The sequence below is a fragment of the Rhincodon typus genome, chromosome 9, assembly GCF_021869965.1.
Source record: "Rhincodon typus isolate 14 chromosome 9, sRhiTyp1.1, whole genome shotgun sequence".
In the NCBI taxonomy this organism is placed as follows: domain Eukaryota; kingdom Metazoa; phylum Chordata; class Chondrichthyes; order Orectolobiformes; family Rhincodontidae; genus Rhincodon; species Rhincodon typus.
The window spans coordinates 15,494,618-15,509,547 of record NC_063340.1 but is presented as its reverse complement, the minus strand read 5'-3'; the positions used below and the strand labels follow the sequence as shown (position 1 = coordinate 15,509,547).

Below are 14,930 nucleotides of genomic sequence, written 5' to 3'. Positions count from 1 at the left end.
GGCCTGCTGTGTTCCTCCAGCTCCACACTGTGTTAGCAAATCTTCATTGCCTTCATCGACCTCACCAAAGTATTTGACTCAATAAATCATGAGGATGTGTGGATTCTAAACTCTGGTGAGTAGAGTCCCGAGCTGTTTAACATTTGCTCACAAGACAATCCCTCCATACCGGGGATCAGTGCAGTCACCCATCTCTGAACTGCCTCCAGTGCATTATCTTTCCTTAAATAAGGGGACCAAAACTGCTCACAGTACTCCAGATGTGGTCTGACTAGCACCTTGTACAGTTACAGTAAGACTTCTCTACTTTTATAATGAAACTCCTTTGAATTAAGGGCCAACATTCCATTAGCTTTCCTGATTACCTGCTGCACCTATATTCCAGCTTTCTGGGTTGCGTGCACAAGTTGCCCCAAGTCCCTTTGTGTTGCAACTTTCTACAGTTTTCCTCCTTTTAAATAATTCCTTGTTCTTTTGTTCTCCCTTCCAAAATGAACAACTTCACATTTTCCCACATTATCCTCCCAATTCAATGACAGAATCATTGAACAAATGCTGGTGGTCTTTCCAAAGCCAAATATTCATGCAAAACTCCAGGAACTTCATTATCAATGAATGTATCTGGGTAGGCAACAGCTATCTTCCCTACAAGACTGGAACATAGGTGCAGCAGGTAATCAGGAAGGCTAATAGAATGTTGGCCCTTATTTCAAGATTACAACAGTAGAGAAGACTTACTGTAACTGTAGCTGTTTTCTCAACTCTCAAAAGTTTTGGTTCGACAAAGGAGACACTTGAAGTGCAAAAGCCCTCTGAAGCTTTCCTGGAAGTGTGGCACAACGTATCCATCAAGCCGAATCATACTTTGAGTCACATCATCTTAATGATAGGGCAGAATGGTGGCAGGGAAAGGAAGAGAGAAAGAGTAGAAAACACTGAAATCCCGATCCTACTAACTTATCCTGTCCCTTGTGCCCAAATATCTGCAGGTCAGGAATCATGACCCCAGAACAAACATCATTTTCAAATGGATGGTGAACCACCATTGCCAAGCTGTTTCAGGAACAGGTTCTTGTTAGTTGTAAGGTCTTTGAATCAATCCATCAAAGTGACAATAGCTCATAAATTAAGAATCAGTCATAGAACAGATTGTAAGAGAAGCTTAACTTTCTTGTTACGCATTTTAACAGAAGTCAAAACGTTAACTAAGAGCAAAGTGTGTTGTATATTATTCTACCTGATGACTGTGACCAATGAACAGTTTATTTATTCGGGAGTAAATGAACTGTAAAGATCAAAGCTGCGGATTATGTTAAACAGAAACAAAAATGATCAGAAACACGATACTTTAACCTGGAACAGAGAATAAAGCCAGCCTGTAGTTGGCAGGCATGCTGATCGACAAGTGGCCCACCCATGTTCTAGCACGGTGATAAAGTGAACAGATAGGTGTGATCACTGCTTAGTCCAACTGAATTGTTGTACAACACTGGGGCCAAATCTGCACTGGCTACATTCCCAGAAGTCACACCCTCAGCTGCGGGCACAACTTGTACCTGGCAGGTTCACTGTATCGGGAAATCTGGCATCTCTGTCTACTTGGTCTTGCAGATATTTGGGCCACGCAATCTGTCTCTCTCTCTCTTTCTCTCTCCTTCCCCCAAACCCCATCCCACCAACACCACAATCCATCCCCAAAGCCCCCAACAACAAACAAGACATCAGCTGTCAACAGAACTGCATTTGGCCACTCTCTCAGATCCCACTATGCTGTTTCAATACACCCATCGATGTCCTTATTGATATCTAAGCCTCAACCAGCATCACCAAACGAGATGACCTGGTTATTTAGCTCTTTGTTGTTGTTGGGATTTTGCTCTGCACCAATCATGGGAAGCAGGGAATCTTGGAAAAAAACTACTGCACACAAATAAGCCACTTGGCCCACAGTGGGTGCACTGGATCTCTGCAAATGTAAATCATTTCTCTCATGCCTTTGCCCCGTAGCTCAACAAAAATGTTTTTCTCCTCAGATTAGGGCTGAACCCTCTTTAGGAAGTCATGAATGGAGCCACATCCACCACTGTGCATTTCCAGATTCTAACTGTCGTACAAGGTAGTTGACCTGAAAGGGTTAATCGAGTGATATTTTATGGCTCCACCCATTGCTAAGTTAATGACAACCTCTGGAGAAGCCCAGTCAATCTGCAGCTTGCATTGGTCTGCAGTTAGAGAGATACTTTCTCATCCTATTGAGAGTTGCCATTAAGTACCTCTGGAGCAGGTGGAATTAAATTTATGCCCCCTGTATCAGAGATAGGGACACTACCACCACACCACAAAAGCCCTATTAATCTACAGTTAGACTGTTGTCTGTAGCTTGGGTCTAGCTATTATCTTTTAGGAAGTACTACTTAACATGGAGTGTAGTTATCTAGTATTAGTCTACTGTGACTTGTCACCTTATTACTATTTAATGTATGTTACTAAAGAAAGTGCCATTTTTGCTGAGACTTCCATGTGGTCTTTTTAAGCCTTATCCCTGAAATAATTCTATGGAAGCCAGTATCCCACCACCCTTACAAAGAAACAGTTCTTGACAATACTACTGCCTCAAAGACAGTCAGGCACCAGAATGTCAGTATCTCTGACACCCAATCCTTTTATGTCAGCCAGGGCTCCCTGATTGGACCAGATTAATAGCCCCAACCGGGGTACTCATATTTTCTGGGGTCCAGCTGGCTGATTTCATTACAATCACTACAACCCCAGTGCTAAAAGTGGCATCGGTGGCAACTTTCTACCCAAGACATTCCGATATCTCTGAAGTGAACATCTAGCAACTCAGCCACTTTACAACAAGGTGTCAGTTGTGGGCACCTCTTCTGCCAATGACCTGAAATTGAGTACTCTGATTCCTAACCCTTCTTCTAATAGAAACAGTATCCGGTCCTCACCCCTTATGATTCTGAACACCTTTATCAAGTCACCTCTTGACCTCCAAGGTGATCCGCTTTGGCTTCTCCAATTGGCTGTTATGTTTTCTGAAATTACACCTCAAAAATCTTTCATCAGCAGATGACCAAAGGACATGGACAGTCATTACATAAATGCGTACCTTTGTTAACAGTTTGATTGGGTCATGATAATTTCCATTGTCTTATTGGATGTGCTGACTTCCATGTTTATGCACACTCCCACTGAGGACAGTACAGTGAGAACTTTCACCTCAGGGATTCCCTGTCCTCAGCCCCACCTCCTTCTAATATAGCGGGCTGTGATTGGACAGACAGTTAATCCGCCCCAACACAACTACCAGCAAAACTGTTTTGTATGTACAGTTCCGATTGTCATCCTACAAAAAGTTTATAGTGACACTGGAAAAGGGATCAAAAACATTGACAAGGAATGGAAGAGTTAAAGCTACCAGAAAAGGCTAGAACTGTATCCACTGGAGATGAGAAGGGCAATGAGTAACCTGACTAAGGTCTTTTAAGCTGTGGAAGGGTTTGATAGGGCAAAGAGACACTGTTTTCACTTGGGAATAGTTCAGAACTCAGTGACATAGATGTAAGGTAGCCGCTGACCAATCCAATAGGGAATTCAGGAGAAACTTCTAAACATAGAGTGATTTGAATGTGCCGTAATGTTCTCATACTCACTAGTACATAGCCTAGAACCATTTAAGGGGCAACTAGACAAGTATGTGAGGAAGAAAGGAATTGAAGGAGGTGAAATAGGGTAGGCCGAGCCTTGTGTGAATTATAAACATCAGCACAGTTTGCTAACTGGCCTGTTTCTGTGCTGTTAAGTGTAATGCTATTTTAATCAAACTGATTTGAGCATATTACGACCCATCTCTGGGGATAGGTATAATTTGAACCTGGACTTTCTGGCCAGAGGCAGGGACATGACCACAGTGCCGCAAGAGCCCTTTACAATGTTTTATATTCTTGTGCCTTTTATTGTTCATTCAAGGGACATAGGCATTGCTGGTAAGGCTAGTGTCATCTCTTGTTGCCTGGAGAAGGTGGTGGTGAGCTACCTTCTTAAACCACCACAGGCCACATCCACAGTGTTGTCAAATAAGGAGATCTAGGGTCCTGATCCCGTAACATTGGAAGAACATTAATATATTCCTCGGCTGGGGATGGTGTGTTTGACTTGGAGGGGAACTGGTAGGGTGGTGATGTTACCATGTGTCTGCTGCCTTTATCCTTCTAGGTGGTAGAGATCACAGGTTTGTGAGATGCCTTTGGAGATATCCAGCAGCAACTAACAAGCAAAGGATTAGAGAAGAAATTTGACATATTTCTCAACTCCTCAAAGAGCCGACATGAGTTAAATGAAATAAAAAAAGGAGAATGCTGGAGAAACTCAGCAGATCTGGCAGCATCTGTGGAGAGAGAAACGGTTGGCTCTTCTTCAGTTGAATGAAATCTCCAATTCTGAAGAAGAGTCATATTTGACTTGAAATATTCATCTATGGACAGAGAAACAGAATGAATATTTCAAGTCAAGAATGAATATTTCAAGTCAAATATGACTCTTCTTCAGAATTGGAGATTTTATTCAACTGAAGAAGAGCCAACTGTTTCTCTCTCCACAGACACTACTAGACCTACTGAGTGTTTCAACACTTGCTAACTTTAGTTTCAGAATTCCAGTGTCGAATCATAGAATCCCTACAGTGTAGAAAAAGGCCATTTGGCCCATTGAATCTGCACCAACCCTCTGAACAGCATAAATGTTAGCTGGATGATATGCAAGTAAGTCTCAGAGACCAAAGGGAGATTTAATGGTTTGTCAGTAACTGGGCAAGCATCTGAACCCAGACCCAGAAAACATTAACTGCTTGATTTCAAAACACTAATATCCTTGTAAGTTATTGGTGATTGCTTTACATGCAAGTGTTAGTATGGGTGGTGAGGAAGTGGACATTCTGAAGGATGAAATAGCATCTGCAGAGTTTGGTGACTGAACTGTCCTTCTGGAGGTTATTTCCTTCATGATGTGGAGGGTGTTGGACTGGGATGGACAAAGTCAGAAGTCAGATGACACCAGGTTGTAGTCCAACAGGTTTATTTGAAATCACAAGCTTTTGTAGCACTGCCCCTTCATCAGGGGAATGCTCCAAAAGCTTGTGATTTCAAATAAACCTGTTGGACTATAACATGGTGTCGTGTGACTTCTGACTGTTTCCTTCATGACAAAGGGTCACTGGACTCGAAACATTAGCTCTGTTTTTCTCTCTACAGACCTGTTGAGTTTCTCCAGCATTTTGTTTGTGTTTCAGATTTCCACAGGCCCTTGTTTTATTTTAAATATAGATTCATTGCTCTTCCACTTTCCAGGAAAGTTCCATTTTTGATTTTGCAACTCAAAAAGCTAAGCTTTGACTCAGGGATTTAGGGAAAAGGTAGAGTTTATCTTTCGCCTCTCTCTCTCCAGGCAGGGCATGCTTATAGAAATTTTGAGTTTGAAACTCTCAAAAAAGTTTTATCTTCCTCAGTAAACATCAATCAATGACTTGATCATTGAGTTCAAGGTGACCATTTATGGAAAGATAAATTGCATTATTTTTAATGCTACAAGTGCATGGTAAGAATTAAATTACATGGTGGTCTATTTGGTCATGAATTTTACGATTAATGAACCAGTTGGTTGGTTTACATTTGTCTTTATCTCCTAAGTGCTCATTATCCCACCTTCTGGAGGTTGAGAGAAATGCCAGTGGAGTGATAGTATGGATTACAATTTGTGCAAGAGAAATGAGTCTTGTATTCATGTTGCTTTCCATGATTGCTGAATATCTCAAAGTGCATTCCAGCCAATGTGGTCCTTTTGAAGTGTAGTCACTGCTGTAATGTAGGAAATGCTGCGACCAATCTGTGCACAGCAAGATCCCACAACCAACGGCAGTAATGAACAGGTCATCCATTTCTCCTGCTTTGAGGCCTCGGCATCACAGACTAACATTTGCATTTTTTTTAACACAATGAATTTGGTTAACAACATAACGGTGAGCAGATAGTCAGGATTTTTTTCTGGTTGATGTCGATCGGGGAATAGAGGTTAGCCAGGACATCAGAGTTAACTCCGCCAACTCTTTGAAACAGTAATGTGGGATTTTTTACTTCCATTAGAGAGAGCTTTGTTTTAATATTTCGTCCAGGGGCTGACACCACCAGCAATGTAGCCCTGCCTGCCCTTGGTACTGCATTGGAGGGTCAAACGAGATTCGTGCTGATTTGTAAATCCCTCTCCTTCACCATGCCTCCCGTCTCCAAACTCCATGATGTCTCTATGAATACATCTCCTACCCTTTGTAGCCATAGGGCTGGGAGTGATTAAGCAGCAAGGCGCTGAGGCTTAGGGTGGGGATTGTGGGGGAATCAGAGGCTCAGTTCTGTGGGAAAAGAGTGACAGTGAATTGGAGGTTGAAGAAGAGGGAGATGGACAGTTGGAGCTGGAGAATGAGGGTTTGAAGGTGAGGAATGGATGGGAGTCAAAGAGTAAGGAGTAGTAATTGGGGGTCAGGAGTTGGATTATGGTGGGGAGGGGTGAGAAATAGATTGGGGAAGGAGGCAGACATGGGGACCAGCATTTCCAACAGAGCCAGAAGTAACTATAAGATGTTGAATGGCGGCAGCACTGAGAGGGGAGGAGCCAGCAAAAGAGAGAGTGAAAGCTTGGGGAGCTTACTTGGTTTCAATGACAAGCCAGGCAATGGAGACCAATGGGGAAGGGAAACAGGAGGTTCTTGACCTGATCATAGAATGTTTCACTGTGCGGTGGTAGAAACTAGAACATCACTGAAAGGCAATGGGATGGACAGGAGAGATATAAATGTTCTTGGAGGCCTAGGGTTTCAGCTGAGCACCAACCACCAAATGGCCTTCTCTTGCTGTAAGTTCTAACATTTCCACAGAAACTTACCTTTATTAAAACTAAGCCCAAGGAATGAATTAAAAATAAAAACAGAAAGTGCTGGAGAAACTCAGTAGGTCTGGCAGCTTCTGTAGAGAGAGAGAGAGAGAAACAGAGTTAATGTTTCAAGGCCAGGATGACTCTACTTTGGAATTCTTCTTCAGGTTTCAGAAGCAGTCAATTGGAATCATATCTACAGCCGGTGAAGTGTTTTTGATGCGTAGTCCCTGTGGTAAATAAGGCAGTACCTTAGTGAACAAATTGTGCACTGGATGATCCCACAAGCAGTACGAGGCAAATAATTAGATAATCTCTTTTTTGTTGGCTTTGGTGAGGCCTGCTTTTCACTTTTAAACACAAGGGGTTGTTCATTAATAAAAATATTAATTAAAGTCCCAATCACTATACTTTGCGATTTCCATTGAGAGAGTTTGTTCTATGGGATTTTTTGTTAGCTTTTTGTGGACACAATCACATTGAGCCTATAGTTTTTTTAATAGCCATTACTTATTCATTCAAGGGGTTGCCAAGCTTCTTAATCAAGTTCTGAAGAGCAGAAAATTCCAGGAACATTAAGTAATTTCTTCAAGGTTAATCAACTCCAACAGGATTCCGAGAGACTATTTTCCAGATCTCTAGAATTTGAAGGGAATTAACATAAAAATATAGAAAATGAGGAGCAGGAGTGGGCCCTTCAGCCCTTCAAGCCTGCTCCATCATTCGAAATGATCGTGGCTGATGATCCAACTCAGGCCCCTGTTGCTGCTTTCTCCCCTTACCCTTTGATCCCTTTAACCCTAAGAGCTATACCTAATTCCTTCGTGAAAACATTCAACGTTTTGGCCTCAACCATTTTCTGTGGTAGAGAACTCCTCAGACTCCCCACTAGTGCTTTTCACCCAGAGGGTTTTGAGAATCTGGAACTCACTGCCTGTGACGGTGGTACAGCCAGAAACCTAAACCACATTTAAGAAGTATTTAGATGTGCACTTGCGATGCCAAGGCATACCAGAATAGGGACAAAGTGCAGGAAAATGGGGTTAGCACAGTGAGGTGGTTGTTTGTGACCAGCGCAGACCTGATAGGGATGAAAGCCCATTTTCTGTGCTGTAGACCTCTATGACTCTTTGGATGAAGAAATTGAAAATACATGACTCATCCAGCCTAGAACTTCTGGATCAATATCTACAGCCCAGGACTGAGGCCAGGACAGGGTATCTTCTTGTTCACCTGCTTGGCTCTCCTCCCCTACCAGCACACCCCTCCCCCCTCTAACCCCACTCAATCAACAACCTCGTCCCAAATAACCACAGAAAATATCAGAAACACTCAGTGGGTCAGGCAGAGAGAGAGAGAAACAGGCTCTATGTTCTGGGAGATGGTAGAGGGGAATAGATGTACTCAGAGTCAATTCTGGTTGGAGGTGGTCTAGGAGGAATTATCACATGACTCCTTGCCTCCCCCTCCTCCCATAATGCACCACTCTCACATTCCCACTATTGGTTCTTTAACCTGTTCGTATTGGTAAATCACCATGTCCTTACTGCAATTAGAAAAAGATCATTTTTTTCCCCCATTTGAGTGGCTGTCAATCAAAAAGTCCTCTTGTCCCCATGCCCAAAATTTTAATATTCAATAAACAACCTCCTTAAGAGATGAAATAACTCTTCAGAGGCTGGTATCCCATCACCAAGCACCTCTTATAAACAAATGCAAAGTCTTTGACATGAACATTGTCTCTCACTGAGTCAGGCATTCAGGGGTTCAATATCCCTGGCATTCATCCTTTTATGTCAGCCAGGGCTCCCTGATTGGACCAGATTAACAGCCCCAGTCAGGTAACTCATATACCTCATATCCAGCTGACTGACCTTATTACAATTCCTACAGGAGATTTTCTTCAAAGTAAAACACAACTATCTTTGAATGCCTCCCACCCCAGGATTATTTTTAATCCTGCATCTTGATCACATGGTACCTGACAGATTGGTCTGGAATCCCGGACTAATTCTGACAATTCCAGAGGGTTGGCAAAATAGTTCAGAGGGAAAAGGATCGGAGGGAAAGGAGTGGAGCCACCAACAGTTCTCAGTGAGAAGGTCAAGTAAGCTTCAAGACCAGAGGGAGGGCTCCAGGTAGAGTAAGAATTCTGAAATTGGGAGAAATGAGAGGGGCAGGGTGTCTATATTTGGGGTGTGGGGACTCGCATCATTTATGGTACTGTCCAGGCTGTCGCTTCCCAGGGGCATCTCTGTTGGGTGGGAGTGTGAGATGGGGGTAAATACATGGTCCCATCTGGCCTAATCCTTACAGGGACTGATTTCCAATCCATACGGCTCCTAATTTTCCCAGTTTCCTGATGGGAATCAATCTCTCTTGCAGGTGGCATTGCAAGTTCTCCCACTGGACATATATAGCCAATTGAGGGGAGATTCAACTGAGATGTTTACATGATTTAAATAAGGTAGATACAGAGAAATAATCTCTGAGTGGAGAATTCAGAATAAGGAGAGAGTGGCAATAAGCATTACAGCCATCCAGGGAGAAATTAGGAAGGGCTTTTTCCACACAAGAGATAGCAACAATCTATAGCCCAGATGTTGGGGATCAATTGGAGCATTCAAGATTGAAGTAAATGTATTTTTGTTGGGTACGGTTCTTAAGGAAACCAAAGGCGGACATAATAATTTGAGGTACCAATCAGCCATGATCTGTTGAGCAGACTAAACTTGAGGGACTGAATGGCTTCCTCTGCATCAATACCTCTTGTTAGGTTTCCATGTCTGTTGTAAAAGTGGGCTGGAATTGGAGGTAAATCATTCTTCTTTCTCCTTCTCAACTATCAAAGACTACATGCATCAAAAAGGGTGGGAATTTTTCTTTATTTACTCATGCAATGTGGACATCTCTAGGCTAGGCCAACATTTATTGCCCATCACTAATTGCCCAGAGGGCAGTTAAGATTGAACCAGTCTGGAGTCACGTGTAGTCCAAATCAGGTAAGGATGGCAATTTCCTTCCCTAAAAGGACATTAGTGAACCAGATGGGATTTTCCCAACGATTGAAATTGATTTCATGGTCATCATTAGACCCTTAATTGCAGAGTTTGTTTTTTTTATTGAATTCAAATTCCACCATCTGCCTTGGTGAGATTCGAACATTAGCTGAGTCTCTGGATTAATAGTCGAGTGACAATACCCCTAGGCCTTTGCCTCCCCCTTAAATTTCTCATCTAATCACATTTTGGGATGTGACACAACAACCACAGTAGCTGCAGGTTAGCGAGAGCACATCGCTTCATCACTTTCTTATCTGTATCATGTTAATGACTGTCAGCCCTGACCAAAATCATCTCTCAGCTCAGTTTGAGCGTTTGATAATCTTTATCAAACCACCAGAGCTTTCAGTCATTTCTCAGGTCAGAATCCTCCCAGTCCCTGAACAATGGGGGTTACAGCAAGAAATGAGGGAGAATCAGGTGAGAATCCAGCAAGGCCTTTCCCAATGTCTGAGCGGTAACTTTTCCAACTAAGTTCCAGATGTCAAGATGAGATTCTCACCCACGAGCAGCAATAGGCCTATTCACAGGGATTATCACTCACCATTATCCTCATGACTACTTAATCTGGCCTTATTAATATGCAGCTTTCCTTTCTATCACCCGTTGGACAGAAACTGGATGTGAGAATTCCCAACATGGAAGTCGGAGTGGGTACTTGGTGACTCCCAGCTCCCATTTGCTCCCCTTGGACACACAGCTCCAACATCTCAGGGGCATACACTATGGTCATAGGCTGCACACAGCCCACATCCATGGACACCGGGATCTAATATAGTCCAGCCTCTCCAGCCAACACTGTAATGTTGCACTTTGGAACTCGTCATCGCCTCTTGCTATAATGCTGTTGCAGGACAGTTTGCACGCTAGGGGCAGGCTTCCAGCTCATGGATTGGAGCAGGCCACATCTCAGGGCAGGCATAGTAAGAACTGCCGATGCTGGAGTCAGAGATAACACAGTGTGGAGCTGGAGGAGCACAGCGGACCAGGCAGCATCAGAGGAGCAGGAAAGGTGACGTTTCAGGTCGGGACCCTTCTTCAGAAATGGGGGAGGAGGTGGCGGAATACCTCATGTTCCACCTCGGGAGCCTACAACCTAATGGTCTCAATGTGGACTTTACCAGTTTCAAAATCTCCCCACCCCGGCCTCATCCCATGACTAACCCTCCCTCTCATTTGTGCCTACTTGACCTGACACAACCTGTCCATCTTCTCCCTCACCTATCTGCCCCACCCATCCCACTGGCCAATCCCCACCACTGCCTACCTGCAGTCACCTATCACCATCCCACCTGCCTTCCCCAGCCCCACCCCTCCTCTCTATTTATTTCAGAGCTTCCTTCCCCCTCCCCACTTCTGAAGAAGGGTCCCGACCAGAAACGTCAACTTTCCTGCTCCTCCGATGTTGCCTGGCCTGCTGTGTTCCTCCAGCTCCATACTGTGTTATCCACATCTCAGGGCAGCTTGCTCTCTGCCTTGGTGCCTCCCTGGATGCTCACAGTAAACCCTGTGCTCTGGGTTAATTCTATCCTTTATTTCCTCTTAGACCAGAAGACACTCATTTTTTTTTATACTGTATGCTTATTCATGCTTGCACGGAATAAATATGCATCAAGAAATTGGCACACAATTCCAATCTTCATCAGAAAAAGTAAGGTTTTATACAATTCTTACAGATAAGATGCTTCCACTTGACTATTTTAACTTCCAATTAAAGCCTTGCACACTCTGTCCAACCCTGGCTGCATAACTTGCATTCCAAAGCAGTCACATGACTATATTATCCAATCATGTTCAAACTCATACACACACAATTGGATTATCCAATCATACTAGAACTAATACATATGATTGTATTATCCAGTAATAGCATGACATGGTCGTACTTCATATTATGAATATGGACTTGTTACAAGATACTAAGGTGGCTTATTTGTCCCTGTCCCATCAGTCCCTCTTATTGCCTGTATTGTTTCCCCTTTCACCCACCTTGCCTTGCCTCTTGACACTTTGCCCTCTCAACCAGAGCTAACAAAGTACTTCTGTCTTGCCTTGCCTTGTAGCACTGCCAGGCAGTTTGTCATGTTTGCCAGCAATGATCAGCCAGGAGGGTGGGCATGTTGCTGTACGGCCCCATGCTACGTCAATCGCCTATCTGCTCCCATGTTAGCAGCTTACGAAGCTAACACACTGCACGTGCATCAACCAAATGGCCATGTCTCAAAGTCAAAGGGGTGTACCCCCCTGTCAACTCAAAGGAAGCAGCTTGCAGCCAGGAACTCTGGGCTCAGTCAGTAAAGGGCAACTTCCAATATCTGTCCAGGGTGTCCAGGGACTTGGACAAAGCCAATCACCCATTCAGGGCAGTCAGGGTCCACATCCTGTCTTTCTGGGGGGCAAGGAAAAATATGTCAGGCATCCCATGACCCGTCCTGGCCTTTTCTGCCCTTTTGTAGGCTGGAACGAGGGAGACGGAGCGACGGAGTGAGGTGAAAGTGCATGGCACAGTTGTTAATACTGGTGTAGGTGGGAGGAATGATGGTGAGGTGTCCCAAGTGAGTGGATCAGACAGCACAGAGGCCAAGCAGTGTTAGTGGTGTGGGGGAAATCAGGTGGGTGAGGGAATAGCAAGAGTGACAGAGCATGAGCCTTGGTGGGAGGTGGGTGCAGTCACAGAGAGAGAGGTATCGGAGAGAAAGTGGTGGTACTTTTGCTGTGAAGGGAGCCAATGGATGTGGTAAGTAGTTAATGAGGTGAGTTTGTAATGTTAAGAAAACTCTCTGAGCCTCACAAAGAGAAACCCTCCATGACATTTTGCCGTAATATGGTAAGATGCAGTCCTTGGTTTCTCACCTACCTGCAGTTTTCTGCCATGGGAGATCGAAGTATCATTTAGTGCAGAGGGAGTCTTGAGAGGAAGAATGTTAGTGCTTAATAAGAAGACCAAACAGAAGCATCAACCTCCATCTCCAAACTTCTAATCTTAGGAGATGTTTTGTGACATAGCGGTAATGTCTCATACTTTGGGAACATAGTTTCAAATCCCACCATGGCGGCTGGATCAACTTAAGTTCACTTCAATAAAAATCTAGATTTGAAACTAATTTCTATGATAGTGACCATGAAGTCAATGCTGATTGGTATAAAATCCCATTTGTTTCAGTGATATCCTTTAGGGAAGGAAATGTGCTTTCTTTACTTGGTTTGGCCTACAAGTGACTTCAGACCTACTGCAAAGTAGTTGGTTCTTAACTGCCCTAAGAAATGGTCTTGCCAGCTAAGGGCAATGAGGCATTGAATAGCAAATACTGGCCTTGCCAGTGATGCCCACATCCCTGGATAGAATAAATGAAACAACACTAAAACTGGGACACCCCCACATGTAATGCAGTAAGGGGGGACTGCCACATTGCCAGGGGTGCTGTCTTTCAGGTGTGACGTCAAAATAAGAGCTGCTGTACCTTCCAGGGAGGGGTCAGAAAGGATTATGGGCCACCACTCAACGAAGAGCAGGATGGTTCTCCCCATTCTCCTGGGCGATATTTATGCCTCAAATTATGCCAGCAAATAGGTTATTCAGTCATTATCACTTTGCTGTTTGTGTGATCGTGCTATGCATAAATCAGCTGCTTTTTTTAATTACCTAATGACAATGACTACATGAAGTACTTTATTGTCGGTAAAATGAGGTCATAAAAAGTGATATATAAATGGAAATCCTTCTTTCTTTCTCCTTGCCCTTCACTAGATTTTTCTAATCTAACCTCCTTCCTGCTTTCTCATTGAGTCCAAATATGTTATTCTAACATATTGTCAAGGTAGTCCTGGGTCCAGGCCTATAACTAACATGAATGTTCTATGGCTCACAGTCCCCTAATAAACATTGTGAGTACTTCATTCAAACCAGTGTTTTAGAAACTGCACAAGAGGAACCAACTTTGTTTCATTGAATGAAATCCCTGTCGCTTAAACAGTTTGGACTTTTACCTTTTCTCCTCTTGCACTGCCAGGTATTCGGAAGGACCGTAGGGGTGGTCGGATGTTGAAGCACAAGCGGAGGAAAGATGAGAAGGAGCACATTATTAAGAGTACTGGAGTCACCAGCAGACCGAGCTCCAGCAGTGTGAGCCCGGTGCAGAGGAATGCCAAGCACAGCTCACTGCTGGGCATGACCTCGGAGGAGATTCTCAGCACCCTGATGGAAGCCGAGCCGCCCATGGTTTACTCCGAGCACGACCCCAGCAAACCCTTCACCGAGGCATCCATGATGACTTTGCTAACAAACCTGGCCGATAAGGAACTGGTGCACATGATCATTTGGGCTAAGAAGGTTCCAGGTAGGACAGTGGAGCTTTGCTCATTCTCCAAGTACCATGCGTTTTGCGACTCGCAATGGTTTCCGGCCCAAGCACATCACATGAGCTTACACAGATGCATAGCTGACATGTATTGGCTGTGTCAGGCCAGAGGACAGATAAATGAATAAATTCAAATACAACTTTCAGTCAAAGATAGATGAGATTGCTCTGAGGTTATTCAGTGTTCCTTTGTGCCTTTTCCTGCAAAAGATTGAGAGATGCAGCTTGTGTTCGCTTACCTGACAGACCTGTCTTTGCCAAAAACCTCAAAACTGCCTCAGTCTGGTGGAAATCACAGATCATGTCCGATCAGACTTTGATGTTTAAAATATCCTTTTTTTTACTGGCTTGGATACAGCATCAGCATCTCTCAAACAGATTCTAAGTGTTTGCTTTGAAATGGAGCAATGAAAATGACAAGAGGTTGCTATGAACATGGGATGAGCCCTGTCCAGCTATTCCAAAGTTTAGAGAAAACAAGAGTTGCCCAACGCATGCAATATAAGGCGCATGTGCTAATTAGTTTGACAAGACAAAAGTTAACTGGAAGGAGCAGGATAAAGATGTCATAAACTGAATGGGT

At 43.8% G+C, this 14,930-nt stretch overlaps 1 protein-coding gene across 2 annotated transcripts in view; it reads left to right on the top strand.

Moving 5' to 3' along the window:
- esr1 (estrogen receptor 1) overlaps positions 1-14,930 on the top strand; it is a 252,890-nt gene that overhangs the window by 151,868 nt on the left and 86,092 nt on the right. For both annotated transcript variants that reach the window (XM_048600892.1, XM_048600891.1), the window contains one exon: positions 14,000-14,326. In XM_048600892.1, coding sequence (XP_048456849.1) covers positions 14,000-14,326 — 327 coding nt within the window. The remainder of the gene's footprint in view (positions 1-13,999; positions 14,327-14,930) is intronic.